This window comes from Hakea prostrata, chromosome 7 (genome assembly GCF_041222555.1).
Source record: "Hakea prostrata isolate BN-2017 chromosome 7, UWA_Hpros_2, whole genome shotgun sequence".
Classification (NCBI taxonomy): domain Eukaryota; kingdom Viridiplantae; phylum Streptophyta; class Magnoliopsida; order Proteales; family Proteaceae; genus Hakea; species Hakea prostrata.
The window spans coordinates 13537923-13554289 of NC_142606.1; the positions used below are offsets into that span (position 1 = coordinate 13537923).

General features: G+C 37.8%; 1 protein-coding gene across 1 annotated transcript; it reads left to right on the forward strand.

Annotated features, from left to right (window-relative positions):
- Positions 1–5314: 5314 nt before the first annotated feature.
- On the forward strand, positions 5315–15677 carry LOC149009943 (transcription factor LHW-like). The gene is given in 11 exon segments (XM_089161668.1): positions 5315–6054; positions 6844–7062; positions 7179–7260; positions 8130–8171; positions 8257–8316; positions 10413–11627; positions 11629–12267; positions 12400–12501; positions 13304–13444; positions 13522–13647; positions 14596–15677. Coding segments are annotated over 11 exon segments (2895 nt in total). The 5' UTR covers positions 5315–5962; the 3' UTR covers positions 14773–15677.
- The last annotated feature ends 690 nt before the right edge of the window (positions 15678–16367 follow it).

The window sequence follows — 16367 nt, forward strand, 5'->3', positions numbered from 1 at the left end:
CTTGAATCATATCAATATATGGTTGCAACCAAATAATGTCAACATCCACAAAACAATTATCATCAAACCTTGTGATTTGACTTCAAGTTTTGTTTGATTTACAGTTGGTATTAGTTAGTAACCCACCCCACCCCCTCCCCGCCACTACCCAAAAAACAAAAAAACAGGAGAGATTCGATGAACTTATGTTTTTTTTTTTTTTTTTTTTTGGAGAAAGGCAGTTTTATATTAAAAAATATATTAAAAAACAAAGGGTTTATAAATGATAGAATTTTTTCCATTAGCATCATTCCTAATAAGACGGGAAAGAGCTTCGGGGAGGCAAAAAGGGTGAAGATAGAATTTATGTTTGTTTGTTTCTTCCAATGCATTAAATCAGCGATTAAATTATTACCAAAAAAAAAATCAGTGGTTAAATCATATTATAGGTGTGCTCTCAATTAAAAGCAAATATATTTTCCATATGCCAATAAATGCTAAAAACCCCTAGTGATAATATGATATTAATAATCTTAAATGTAAAGTTTTTAATATTTTTAACAAAAAATTATAAATTATAATATAAAGAGAAAAAAAAAACCTTGAAAGTTAAGGTAACTTCTGCATCAACACACAGAACAGCGTGAAATGGTTGTTCCACAATCCATGAAATGTAAAATTTCTACCTAATTTATGTTTTACATACATTTGCATTCATGAATAAAATCAATGACTCTGGGCTAAAACTTGAGGTTTACAAAAGAAAATGTCTAAAATGTTTTGAGAATAGATTAGTAGTAAACAGCCAACATCATGGAAAGGCATTGAAAATTATTGGGTTTTTCTTGCCCTGTTTTTAATTAAATGTTCACTTACCAAAAATAAATAAAAGAAAGTTATTGGGTTTTAAGAAAATTGCCACAACATATCTTGTCAATAGAAAGTTTACCTATTGGTTTATCTAGTTGTATCACATTGCAGCATGACTTTACATTCAAATATTTCAGTTGGATTTATCATGTAAGAGTCAAAAGAAATCACATAATTCTATCTAGTGGTGTACTCTCTTTTTGCGATCTACATTTTTGTACACTTTCTCTTGAAACGCTTAAATGTTTCAAAAATATTTATACAGATAATCTCTCTCCCCTAGTTCTATGTATGTTAAAGTATCTGGTCTAAGATTTACATTACGATTTGATGAATTAATATAGATGATCTGTATCAAATGGAGTAGTCTTAATTTCACATTAGAAAACATTTTACTGTTTCAAGTAGATAAATGATACTTATACCTTGAACCCTACTCTATCCTTTCTATTTTTTTAAGGGTAATCAGCAATTTCATTCCATACAGGCAAGGAGAGGAACCCAGCAAAGCTTTGTCAGCCACTGAGAACAAACCCTGTTCTACCTTATATGTAGCTAGTAATTAAGATAACATTTAATGGGGTGGGTTAAGAACAAAGTACAAGCACAAGAAATTGGCACTTCCCTTTGAGTGTTGTTGTTAGTGTGATTAGAACATGATGGTGAATTGTGCCCATCAAAGTGTAATAGTTGAGACTGTTCAAGATATGCCTGTCACCACTCTAAACTCCCAAACAAGCCTTCCACCATAAATGAAAATTTAAGATATGCATCACCCCTTCTGGGTCCAGTTGAGTTCCCACTATCAACTACCCAATCATGGATTTTCATGTGCTACTAGGTCCTTCTAATTCCTTCGTTGCTGAACTGAAATGGAACTTTCAAATCTCTCTGAAACCTTTCACACTTGAATGTTGCATTTAATACATGACATTATACAAACATGGGAACATAGTGTTTCCACTGGGTGTGGGGATCTCATTTTTCAACGCATGTACACATTATAGTACAGCATGGTATGAGAGAGAGAGAGAGAGAGAGAGAAGGTTTTGCTAAGTCTATTGTGAGATTCTCATGCTTCTGGGTATGTAAATCATTGTGGGTATCATCATGAAGAATGATGAAATGATACATTTCAGCCTCCCTCCTTTATATAAATCACATAAAATCTTGCATTGTGGCATGAAAAGTTTCAATTCCATGCTAAATTAAGCTCTGAAAAAGCATGGGAACTAAAAGGAAATAAAGCAGATTGGTTGACCTGAATTCATCCAGGTTCATAGATCATTATTAGTCTTCTTTTTTACTTTCTATCCTTGTGGCCCCCCTTCTTGCTTCTTATCTTTCTAAGGTGATACAATATAGACAAATGAACCCCTATTCTAAAAATTAAAAAAAAAAACTGTTCTGGAAAACCCATCCATGTTAACATATATAGATGAACTGAAATGCTTGCTCTAACTTAGAGAAGCCTTCTCTGAAACATTTTATATGTTTATATAAAGGTAATGACTCTCCATCCTTCCTAAGGTGATATTTTACATTTAAACATAAAAGGTGATTCAATCTTTGGGGGGCCAATGCCACCGACTTCAAAGCTGTGAGATTCCTTCTTTAATAATTGACGGCCGAAGTAGCCACCAATCTTGACTATGTTTACAAGTACTACTGATTTCATGTATGTGTGGAGGTCAATCTTGACAAATCCCAAAAGGATTATTCAGATTGACCAACAAAATCCACTGATTTGATGATTTCATATTTGTAATCTAAGATAAGATTTGAACTGCAGGCCGATAAGAACAAGTAGGGAAAAAGGGGAAATAAATTTGCTAAACTTCCATTTTTCATATTTTTATATATACCTTTTGATATTTAATAGTTAATTTTTTATTAAATAACAAATAAATATTGGTAATTTTTTTTGTTGGGTAATCATTGAAGAGGTAAAATGGGTGAGGCTCGAGCAAAGCTTTAATAATCATGCAGTGAATACAGGTCAATCTTTACCTTCTCCTAAGGAGAGAACCATTCATTACTAAGCAATCAACAATTACATTTGATCCTATATGTATATACATTGCCTCGAAACTTAGAAACCCAGTAGCTAGACATTGGATATCTTGAATTATAGGTAAGCAATGGAATGGACTTTCTTCCAAACCATTGATAACCTAATTAACTACTGATTATCCAACTCAACCTCAGGTAGTCAAAGCAATCACGTAGTGCATATAGTATTGCCAACCATAAAGCCATAGCTTCACCTTCCAAAACTAAACTAAAACAAATAGGCTATGAGTGAGCTAAGAGTGGATCTCCAACTGTGTGTTGCGAATCACAATTCCAGCCCCTCCTTTCCTTTTCACGCCATGCTGCATCAGTACTTGGGAGAACAAATGGTGCTTCAGGTGGATTACAGAAAAAGGTTCTCAGCTGCCCCTCCCTACTTGTATCTGCTTGTGATTGTGACTTCAGTTAAATATTAGTTTGACTTTATATAATCTTAATTTGTATGTGTATTTTTTCCTCTAGTTTTTTCCTCTAGGGTTGGGAGAGGAAAAAAGGGAGGCGGTAAATGGTATCGGATTATTGTTTGTGACGATCAAAAGGAAGTTGGTTTTACGTTACTCTTATGAAATCGTTGCAAATACAGCCATTTTGCGCAAAGCTTAACAATCAAAGTAGATGTACTTCATTCTATATTTTATAATCGGGTTTGTAGAGTTCAAGCCCAAAGGAGAGTGATCATGGTTGATACTTTTTCATTGATGATCCATCTTCGCTCAAAGTTTTTTTTTTGGGTTTGTTTGGGGCCAAAATGCTGAGAGTTATGATGTATTGTTTATCTTGTTTTCTAAGAAATGTATCTGTTGCTTTTGGCTTCCTATTCTCTTCAGTTCACAAATGGGTCCCTTACCCAGAAAATGGAAAAGATAGATCTTGGTAGAGTCATAAATAATATGTAGAAAAGATTATCTTTGAATCCTAGGCAAAGGCGATACAATGATCAACTTACACAGTTGAGATCATTGAACTTGATTAACATGGACCCCAAATCAATGGATAGCTGCCTTTGTCCTAGTGCTAGTCAAATCAATCAAATATCATTTAATAAAATAATAAAAGAAAACCCACATAACCATGCTTTTACAAAATGCAAAATCATATTTTTTTAATATTGACAGGGGTTTTGTTTGGTATCAATTATATTTTTTGATATTTATTTTACCGGACTGGTTTAGGCTGATTCATTTCTCCTTTATCAGGTCTTATAATAAGAAGATTGAATACTAGTAGGTAGATGTTTCGTATTGTACACAAATATTCTTATATTTCAATTCATAAGCGTGACATATTTTCTATAAAACAGTAATTAGAAGTTTTAACTATATCACTCTACCAGAGATTCCGTTGCAATTTTGGGTCATATTGTTTGCTTTATTACTAATTTTTTGCTTTCCTTGTTGCTTCCGGTTTCAAAAATTATCGTATTGTATAAAGAATCAATAACTTTATACATAATCTAAAATTTTAAATTACCTACTAAGCCTATTACTTAGAACTGCAACAAAAGTATATGTATACTCATAAGTTGTTCTTTTGATGAATTTTTTTCTAATAACAAAATGCAGGAACTTTTTTACAAAAAAAAAGGGAACCATATTATAGTTATTAAATAAATAAAAAAAAAGGAATGAAAAACACAACTCATGTGTCTCCAACTATGCACCTCTCCACCTTTTGATGTCTCCAACCTCTTTTATTGTGTAAATCCGTCTGGTCAATAAAGTTTAGATATTGTTTATTCCTTTGGGAGCACAAGCTTAGATCTTCTTTTCTCCTAGGGTCACATGATTTCTCTTAGGGTAACAGAAAAAAGCATTATGTAATAGATACCAATCTGTCGGTTCAAAATTAGTTTTCATTTGAAACTTGATCTCAGCCGTTCATTAAGTGGGGTTGAGCCATATCTTGTCTAGGGAGACCTATCTAGGATTTGGGGCTCGGCCACCAACCCACTTAGCACTTACCGTTAAATTTTTTTGACCTTTTTATCCTTTCAAAATTTCTTTTTGAATTAATTTATTTCAAAAAATTATTTTTTAAAAGAAAAAGTTGAAGACAATTACTGACATGTCAGCAGAACAACAGTTTATCGCACCACATCAAACGCCCCCACAAAAGGCACAAAAGAACAGTACACGGCAAACAACAACAGGAAGAAAAAAAGATTTTTTATTTTTTATTTTTTTTTGTTGTTGTTGTTGTGGATATTTCTGTAATTTAAGAGCAAAGCAAGGGTAATCATGTATGACGTCAGCACGATAGTCATTTCCACTACCAGCGTAATCGTTTTATATTTCGGTTTCTGAACAGTCACTGTCTAGGAGAGCCAATAGCAGGGGAAAAACCGAAAAACGACAAGAGCACAGTGGCATTAACCGTAATTTAAGGCAGAAAAGATGTCTTTTTCTTCTAGGCTCGACGCAACAGCTTTTGGATTTTAATAAGTGGCAATTTTTTTTCTCCACCTCCGACACTAGCATCTTTAGAGAATCACATAACCAGAAAGAGCGAAGCAGTGAAGACGACTTCACCAACTGAGCGAGGAAGAGAGACAGAGACAAGTAGAGATCAGAAGTTCCTGATAAAATTCCTGAGATATTTTTTCTTGAGTTTGACGTTCGGATTCATTCTCTTTCCATTGTTGGAGTGAAGATGGAGGAAGTTATGGTGGAATACGAGATTAGAGCTTGTGGATTCGTGTAGGCTCGGAACCCTACTGTTCTGCTTCACAGGGTTTCGAAATCTCATCCGTTCGTGTTTTTCATCTACTCGCTTCTTTTCTTCTACTCTTTTCTACTTTTTTGGAGCTTCTTTTTGCCTGAGAATGGGTAGTCGGAAGTTGATTATCGGAAACTTGGAACCTGCGAGAAAGAGGAGTAGTGGAGTCAGAACTAAGCAGGCAGGAAGAGGATCGTGCCGTGGAAGTTAGACCAGAGTCTCTTCGCCGGAGTATTAACAGATTCCGGCTCTGAAGTCCTTTTGCTGTGTTGATCTTCACTTGACTGTGTTCATTTTATCTTTTCGAGATTCGTCGCAGTAGACGATGGGATTCTTGAAAGAAGCTCTTAAGGTCATCTGCGTTGAAAATCAGTGGTCCTATGCGGTTTTCTGGAAGATCGGTTGTCGGAATCCGACGTAAGTCGGCTGCATTTGGTGCAGCTTTTGTAGTTTTTTCTGTGTTTGTTTGCTTTTGGTTGATGGAAGATGCGCTTTTCGTTTTCAGTTTCAAGTCTTTGAGTATAGTAGAAGCGATTATGTTTTTGTTTGTTTGTTTCTCTCGTTTTCTGTTGTGAGGTAGATTCATTTCTGCTGTACCTTGTTATTTCCCTTGCTATATATTGTCTACTATTTGACCGTCTTCTTTTCTTTGTAATTTTGATTCCTATTTCTTTTTCTTTTATGGAATGTTATGTTTGTTCTGTTTTGTCTTTGAGAATCTCAGGGGAAAGTTGGTTTTAAGATTAGATCAGCCTGATGTATGGCCACTGGAATATATCTCAGTGCTAATCTATTGATTTGGATTTTGAAGTACCCTGGGTGATGTATGGCCACTGGAATAAATGCTCTTTTCTTCTTCTTGTCATTAGATTGTCATTATAGTGTTAACAGCTTACCAAGGTGTGTCGTCCGAGACTCCTAAGGTTAGAGGATGAAGCCTTAGCTTTTCAGACCCTAGTCTTTTTCTCACCCTGGTTTCTTATTCTTTTTAATTTTCTGGAATATAGATCTTAGATAGTGATCTGATGTTATCTTTATCTCTATTCAGTACAGTTAAACGTCATTGAAAGATTATGGTAAAAATACTCTATAATCCAAATATTTTTCAAGAAATAGAAAATTATCCGTTGTTTATATTTACTGTTATTTTATCTCTATTCTGCCTTTAATTTTTGAGCTTTAAGAAATAAGTGTTCTCTATGACAGGCTTTTGGTCTGGGAAGAATGTCATTATGAGCCTGCACGATACTCTTCTCTGCTGGGCATATCTGGATTTGAAAACACAGAAGCTTTACTAAAAGAGTGGGAAGAACTTGGGGGCTCTTCTGAAACTCAGCTTTCTTGGCTTGGATGCCAAGTTGAGGACAGAGTCTGTTCTCTCATTAAGATGATGATGAATAGTCAGGTCCATGTTGTTGGACAAGGGTATGAATATATTTAATCTCGCATATACTGTGGTATTTGTTTTGACTTTTTCTATGTTGTTTTCCTTTTGGATTGGATCTGTAATGCTAATAACTATTTTTTTGCTGCATTAGCAGAATAGTTGGACGTGCTGCTTTCACTGGAAGTCATCTGTGGATTCTTAAAGAAAACCTCATGGGGGAAAGTCATCCTTCAGAGGTACTGCAAGGACATATTGATGAGGAGTTTCCTCTGTTTTCTCGTCTGTTAAAACATCCTTACTGGATATTTGTGAAATAAGCTTGATTCTTTTTTGCTCATTTGGTGTCATGGCTAAGTAGAACTCCTGTACCTCTCTTCCCCCCCCCCCCACCCGACCCAAAAAAAAAAAAAGAAGGAAAGAGCTATTAACACAGGATTCCTGAAATTGCTTGGGTGCTAAATGTGCAGCACCGTGCTGCATATGGTGGAGATCAAAACGAGGGTTGAGATTTCGATCTCGACTTTGCAAAAGTTGCTTTGAACCGCTTTTGTGAAACGAGCATTTGAGATCGAAATCTCGACCCTCGTTTTGATCTCCACCATATGCAGCACCCAAGTTGGACTCCGGGATTCCAGGCCTTTGGCCCAACTATTTAGGTGGGTCCATACTTAACCCAACTACTGCATGGACTGGGTCATACCAAGGTTGAATGAGAACCATTAAACTTTTCACTGAAAGCTGTGAAGAGGACTAAATACTCCCATGTGGGTGGCGCCAAAGGTATGAGGAGTCAAACTTAGGAACTCAAGCTTACTTAGGCGAGGGTCCCTTGCCAATATAGCTAGCCCATTGGGGTTTATAGTGCCTCTTTGCTGGTTTTTATATGGTTATTAATTTGGGAAAGAAAAAAAAAGATAACTACAAATTTATGCATATTTAGGGAATTGTTTGATGGACCTTATTAGTTTTCCCCTGATTGATCTTATTTTTGGTTGAAGTGCTGTGTTTCTGAAGATCATGAATAGGTTGAACTTGTTGCTTTCCATCGTAAATTTTTTTCTTTTCAGTAGAAGTGGTATGCGTCTCATCCTTTTGATGCTTTCAGGTTGTGACTGAGGTGAACCATCAGTTTTCGGCTGGCATGCAGGTCTCTCTCTCTTTTCCTTTTCCACGTGTGTGTGTGTGTGTGTGTGGTATGCTTTAATTAGTACTGAGTGTTTGTTTCCTTGCAGACAGTTGCAGTTATTCCTGTGCTTCCACATGGTGTCATTCAGCTAGCTTCCACATTGGCAGTAAGTTCTTATTTCGGTTCTTTCTTTGACAAGTAGAGGTGGCTGTTTACCTCCCTACGGTGTTTGAATCATCCCAGGGTTATGATTTTTCTTACCACCATTCCCCTTTCAAAGAGGGAGGAGAAGAAAAAGGAGGGTGGGGGAACTAGAGTATGGGAAGTCCTTGTATCAGTTAGGCTTTCTTAATGTTTTCCTGAGATTCTTAAATGACAATGTCTCGTGTTGGCATCCATAGAATGGTCTTGTCATTTCACAGGTTGTATTTCTTTATAGCAGACCACTGAGAGTTTTCGTGGAGTGCAATTTATAGGTAATTTGTGATCACCTGTATTACTAATACAGTTTCTGCTGGCTATGTTTTTAGGACGAGATTGGGTGTAATGTTGGATGGGATTAAGCTGAACCCTGATTCTGAGCTTGGTAAATTGGGCTATGAAAAACCACCTCTTTGGATCTGATCTTAAGAGTGGGAGATTCCCCAGGGATGGATATTTTATGGACAGCTTGTGTAATCAAGGGTGACATGGGGCTGAATATTGAATACTGAAGAAAATAAATTTAAATAAACCTGGTGTTGCTCCTATTCATTATATTAAGAGACTCATCTGAGGTGGCATGGGTGTGTGAGACAAAGGCTTTTGAATGGCTCAGTATGGAGAATTGATTTATCTCAAGTTGAAGGAGCTAAAAACAACTAGAAGTATGCAAAAATTACAGAAGGAATCTTGTGTGGCTTTGAAAGGAGGTAATTACTGAATAGGAGCCATTTAGCTGACCCATTTAGGTTGGATAAAGCGGAGTTGAGTCGAGTTAGGATCTTATCCCAGTGTAAACACCCAACTGGGGTCATGTTTGGGTATTTTATTTGAACCCTTTTAATCCCTCCCCCCAATTACAGTTTTCATATGGCTGTATTACATACTTAAATCTATGTGTGCCACCAAACATTCTATGGCTTCTTGTAGGGATATTTTCTAATACTTTTTGGTGAGTTTTCATCCGAAAGTTCAGACTATTTTGTGGGGACTCACAGTTGTACAAGGGGGTATTTGCTTGTTTGTAGTCAGTGTTGTTCTCCCAGCACACCCCTGCATGTGTAGCAATCTATGCTGGAAACACGTGGATGTGGCAAAGGGTTTGAACTGTTAGGTGGGGGTACTCCAAGTGTATTAGTAGGGGTATTGGTTCGTCTTTAGACGATATGGGACTATTATCCCCCACATTTGTAAGAAAGTTGTCAGGGGCTTAAATGACCTGGGATGAAACATAGGAATGGCAGTTTTTTTTTTTTTTTGTTGGGGGGGGGGGGGGGAGGATGGTTTGTGGGGTAGTTTGGGCCTACATCGGTCATGTGGTGTGGTATTGCTGCCCTGGGAAGGGCCTCTCCACCCTGAAGCTTGAGCTTTTGGGTTGGATACAGTTGAAGTTGTGTTAGTGTAGGTTGTTTGTGCGCTGACCAGGATGCCCATGGCTCCGAGCTGGGAATGGGTGGGATGAATTGATGCTGTGAGTGCTATTCCATGGTCAGGATTTTCTAATTGCTGCTTCTTCCTTTTTTTTTTTTTTTTTTGGGGGGGGGGGGGGGGGGTTGGTATAGCCCCTAGGGATGGGTTGGCCGGCTGCTGGACTTATGACCTTAGAGAAGGCATATCCACCTTGAAGCTCAGGCTTTTTTATTGGACACTATTGTCAGACCTATTATGTCATTTGTGTTATCAACCTGGTTTATGTTCTAACCAGGTAGCAAGGTAGAGCAGTATCAAGTTGATTCTGAGATAAAGATCGTAGAGGGTTTTTCTAACCTAAGGGTTGGGCCTTTGGTTAAGCATCAACAGTACATAATTGCACACCAATTAATCTCTGCACTTCAATTATATTCTCAGTGTCTTGGGCATGGGAATTTGTTTCATAGCTACTATTTTGGCAATGTCATGTTAATCTTATACTGAACCTGTTGAGTTGCTTACCAAATATGTCATTATCTAGAACTAACCTTGCGATTGCTCTGAACATGCAATGTTCTTTTTGTTTGTATACAAGTACTTCTTTAGCTCCTTCCTCAGCTTTTAGAATTTCAGTTTGTGTTTTTTCTTCAGATAATGGAGAATATTGGTTTTGTGAACAATGTGAAGAGTTTGTTTGCACAAGAACGAAGTGTCCCTGGTGTTCTCTTATCTCATAATTACTTGAAGAAAGATACCAGTGAGAGGATAGGACTACCTCTCTCAGCAGAGCAAACAATTTCTAAAATGGAAAGAGTCACGCCTCTCACAGGCAACAGTCATAATCAACAAATCCTCCGGTCTCGAGTTTCAGGATTTGCACATCAATCATCTCATTCTTTGATTACACCCATCCAGGACAATGTTCAAAATGGCGTTTCAGCATTGCAAACCACTCCTGGAGTGGCTCCATCTACTTCTGCATCTCATAATGATCACTTCCAATCTAAGGCTCAGCCAGTGGTGAAGTTAAATTTTCCTGTTGGATGCCAACAGGTGACTGCATCCATGGACTCTGAAGGGTTCCCTTCCAGTTCAAGTGGACAGTTTGAACCACGGAGTTCTCGACATGATGTTTCTTCTGGATTTAGTAACCAATTTACAGTTGACCAATCAAGTGAGACTTTTACTGGCCTAAAACTCATGGAACAGCGGATTCTGTCAGGTAATAGATTACAGGGCTCTGTTAACAACATCATACCTGCATCAAATAGCACGAAGACAGAAGGAAGGGCCACTAAAGCTGGTCTTCCTAAATATTTCAAAGATTCAATTATTGCCTCACTGCTTGGAGGAAAAGAGTTGCCTAATGCTGGAGGTGATCATCAAACACTGTCCTCATTTCCACGCTCACCTACAATGCAATGTGGATCTGCTGACGGCAACATTGGATTCCTGCCTCAAGAGGGAGTTGTTCCACATGCAAATTCATCTAACTCAAAGGTGGTATCCTTGTTCAACCACTCAAATCAGTCAAGTTCAAGCGACTTGCTTCGAAGCTGTTCCCAAAGCCATTTCTTCACTGATGAAGAGCATACTAGAACTGATTTTTCTGCCAGAGAACATAGAGTTGAGGACTTGCTTCAGGCCGCCCTTAATATCCCATCAGGACATCAGTATGATAATATTTCTGGAAGTGGGACCATGTCTGCCACCATTCAAAATTTCCCAATGACCAGTCAGGAGTTTGAGAGGGGATCTACTGCAATGAGACATGTCCCTGAAGATCCACGTGTTGGACATTCTTCAGGCGAAGACTTGTTTGATATATTGGGTCTGGATTTTAAGAGCAAACTGTTATGTGGCACTGGGAGGTGATGTTCTTATGCATGGAACTGATGCAACTTTGCCTAATTTGGGTAAAGATGTTTCCACGTGCCTTACACAGCTGGATTCTGGTCTTGTCCTGCATGCAATAAATGATGGGATCTCAGGAAGTGGGATTTTCTCTGAAGCTGTGACTGATCATCTGTTGGATGCTGTGGTTTCAAAGGCTCACTCTACGTCTAATCAGAACTCAGGGGATAGTGTCTCTTGCAAAACAACTGTCACAAGGATGAGTAGCTCTTCGATTATTTCAGATGCTCCTACATATGACCATGTAAGTGTGTTTGACCAGATGAAAGTAGATACTGGTCTTCGTCCACCTTCTAAGGTAAAGATAGAAAAATCAAGTTCTTTCAAATCTGGATCTGGCATGGACAATGTTGGTGGGCCTCAAATCAATCCTGTTTATAGATCACAAATCAGTCTATGGATGGAAGATGGTCACAATGTGAAGCAAGAAAATAGTATTTCAACTGCCAATTCTAAGAGACTTGATGAATCAGCAAAAACTAACCGTAAAAGGCTTAGACCAGGAGAGAGCCCTAGACCTCGGCCAAAAGATCGCCAGATGATCCAAGACCGTGTGAAGGAGTTGCGGGAGATTGTACCAAATGGTGCAAAGGTGAATTTGTTTAGCTTTTTTCTCTCCCCCCCCGGCGGTTTCGTATGCCATTCCCCATGTCCTCTTTTGCTGAATCCATCTCTAGTGTCGTCCAGTGCTGATATTGTTCCTTTGTTTAATTTGTCTGAACAGTGTAGCATTGATGCACTGCTTGAGCGTACCATCAAGCACATGCTATTCCTGCAAAGCGTGACAAAGCATGCAGATAAGCTGAAGCAATCTGGAGAGTCTAAGGTTTGTTTAGTTTCCTTTTCTAATAGTATGCAAATTTTTTTTTAAATTTAATTTGAGTTGCAGTAGATTAGATTTGGTACCCAGACATGGTATCTATATATGATATCTGATATCAGAGACAGAAGCAGTGCGCTGCGGTATTTTCTAGGGAGTTATGTGATATGTTATGTGGCTAGCCAAGAGTATTGTTGATGGAATTTGAATATTCAAACTGAGGACAACAGTAATTTGGGAGAATCTTACAGCATCCAAGTTTGCAGTTTAATTTTCAGAAGTTGTGGATTATTAAGTTTCCAGAAGTTTGTGGAGTATCAGCTATCTATTATTGTAATTCCATGCTATTATTTCAGTAAATTAAAGTAAAAAATTATGGTTTCTGTTGGAACAGAATCTATGAGATCATTTGTTGCTTATGCACGAGGGAAACATTCAATGTGCCTAAGCCCTAGTACCGTGTCTCAGATGTCATTGAGCAATGTTTTGGGCCCCTTGCTCTGATTGAGCGACCTGTCATTTGCTTATGGATTTGTCATGCTCTAGGTGCTTCACATTTTATTTTTATTATTATTATTATTATTATATATATATATATATATTTTTTTTTGGGGGGGGGGGGGGGGAAGGGAAAGAACAGAACAAGAAGAAATTTGAGTTTTGCCATTTCATCTGATTTGAAGAAATAGTTGCCTGAATGCTTCCCAATGATACGATAATTACAGAATCTATTATATTTTATTATTACTAGTTTTTCCTAAAAGCCCTGCCTCTAATATGTTATGCTTTCTGTCTTTCAAACCTGCAGATAATTAGTAAAGAGGGTAGGTTTCTACTGAAAGACAACTTTGAGGGAGGTGCGACATGGGCATATGAAGTTGGTTCCCAATCAATGATCTACCCAATTGTAGTAGAGGACCTGAATACACCTCGTCAGATGCTTGTGGAGGTAATTATTACCAGCTTTTGTCCCATACCTTGTTTTGAGAGATTGCTGATTCTGTCCTCTGCTTCTTTCCCTTTTAGATGCTTTGTGAAGAACGGGGCTTCTTTCTAGAAATTGCGGATATTATTAGAGGATTGGGACTGACAATTCTGAAGGGCATTATGGAGTCTCGGAATGACAAGGTCTGGGCACACTTTGCTGTAGAGGTACACTGTTTAACTCAAGCTGTTACTTTTCTGGCCCTCCCTGCAAGTGTGGCTTGTTTATTTCATGCATCCTTGGTTCCTAGCTGAAAGTTACATTGGGGGACTGTGTTTCTTCTTTTGGATGAAATGTGGGAGCCCGTTGTTATTATGGCCTTTATTTTTTCAATACATTGTATACAACTGGGCCTTGTATCCTCATGCCACCTACTTTGTTGCATACCATGTTAAGAACTATTTGACCATTGTTGGAATATCTTCATATGTTCATATTAGGGTCAAACATTCTGTATTTGATCATCATTGACGTAAATTGCGATCCTTTACGCTTAAATGGATAAACTGGGCTTCATACTAGATTGTGATAGGAGACTCTTAGCCAACAAGATGGGGAATATGGTAAAATTAAAACAAGATGAAGTGACAATTTCTAACTAGTACGAACAACAATTGTACTAGATTTCTGGAGTTTTGTTAAAAACCAAAGGAATATCTTATTACACTTTTTAACTACTAATTAAAAGTATACATATCATTTGGTCACTCAATTGGTTAGCTTTGTAAGATTTTTCCATTGCAGCATTTACACCCCCAAACACGGATGTCATTGTAACGACAACCCACACTCCAGCAAATCAACAGTTCTGTCAGAATAGTGCGTGATTACCAACCCCCCCCCCCCCAAGAAAAGAAAAGAAAAAAAAAAAAAAAAAAGTGAATTCGCAAAATTGCTCGTCACTTGCTGTTTGGCATAAACCAGTGGGTTGGTAATGGAATAGAGAGTTTGCTCCCTCCCTAAGAAAGACTTAAAAGATAGCAGTTTTTATTTATTTATTTGATATCTGATATCTGTGCCTATATATTGGTAATGTAGGCAATTTTTTGTTCTCTTGAAGATTTAAGTCTCCCTGCGTCTCTTACCCAATTCGTTTGACATATATTTGTTTACAGGCAAACAGGGATGTCTCAAGGATGGATATTTTCCTCTCTCTTGTTCACCTGTTAGAGAAAGCCGGAATGGGGAATTCAACGACACTGAAAGGCATTGATAGCAGCAATCTGATAGTACATAATAATTTTAATCAAGCATCCATTCCTGCAACCGGTCCGTGTAATAGCTTGCAGTAAGGTTCCCGTGTCAGCTCTTCTTAATGCTGGGCATGTTGAGAGCGGGCGTTGCCTCTTGCCTGCCATGACTGGCATGAAATCCAGTCCCTCAGGTGGATTTTAACTCCTGTTGTTGAGTCCCATGTGTACTAGACTGCTATAACTGACCTGTTTAGGTAGTTGATTGCTCCTTGAATCTGATCATAAAATGTTGTGGTAAGCGTCTAATCTCAATAGTTGCCCAAAACATCGACCTTAGTGGGTTGGGGCGTTTCTTTTTACTTTTCGATAGGAAATAGCTGTTGGGGCGTATTGGTGTGGCTTTTGTTTTATGAATGTAAAAAAAGATTAAGGCAGGACATATAGAATTAAGAGGCTGAGGTGTATGTTTGTCTGGCATCAGCTTCTGGGCAATTTTCCTGGACCACATCACATGTATTATTATTGTTCTGCTTTACTGACTGGTTCTCCTACATGGTCTGTGTTGTCTCCAGGTAAAGATTAAAAGGAAAGGGAACTAAATTTGGCTTTCTTAGGAAACTTGGATATCCATGACGTGGTCGCCGAATTTATTTAAGATTAATCATTTGTAGTAACTGAAACTATAGTTTTTCTGATTGCAGCTTTTGTTTGATAGTTATATTAGAAAGGTTGGAGTTTTCCAAGTTCGGTAACTGACACGAAGTTCTCCCAATTCTTTTGTTCTTCCCTCCATTACGTTATTCTCCCTGGTGGATGTTGGAAATTCAATGTATGACCAGACGCTGCCGACTTCGAAAGTAACAGCTACTCCCAAGTATCAGAGCGTAGGATCAACTGAGTGCTAAGTTATTTACCATAATTCCTGTAACATCCATAGCTTTGGAAAACATATTAAAAGCCCTGATTTGAATTATTTGATAGATGCACATTCACGAAGGACACAAACAATTTATGTTCATGATAGGAAAGAAGTTGTCGTGGTATAATAAAATTGTCTATACTCACCTATCAGAACGAGAGATTTCAAAATATCCTTTAGAAGTTTAGTTGCCAAGGGTTTCTTTTTTGGCAAGGAGGATTAGTTTCGTCAGTAAAACAATACCTTATAATATGAGGTCAAGAGTTTGAGTTTCGTTTAGGTCACTTAAACCCAACTGAATCTATATTCACTCGCAACTTTTTTCTGCTCTCCAGGTTTACCCATGATGTCTACTCATCTACCTCTTACTGGAAATTCAGTAAATAGAAATCTTCTTCGTGAGATGCTAGTATTTGTGAATTGGCTTCTTGGCTTCTCAATGGTTGAGTTACCATGTATCAAAATTGAGAACCAAGGTTTGATGCTGGTGAAGAGAGTTTGTGAACCGTTGAGATTCACAGACTCCGATCATTTCTTGGTCAGAGTCGATTCTGGTCATTCCTGTTCAGAGTCAAGGATGCCTAATCACCGAACTCTATTCATGAATCCAAAAAAAGTGACCAACATTATTCTTTCAAGATGGCAAATCTGTTGCATCTTGGTTCTAAAAAAGAGCTATAAGTGGCTTCACAAAGCATTGGTCTTTTGCCAACTGAGCCACCCCTTTGAGGTTAGCTATATTGTGTATGTGATGAGAAGAGAGAAAAAAAAACCA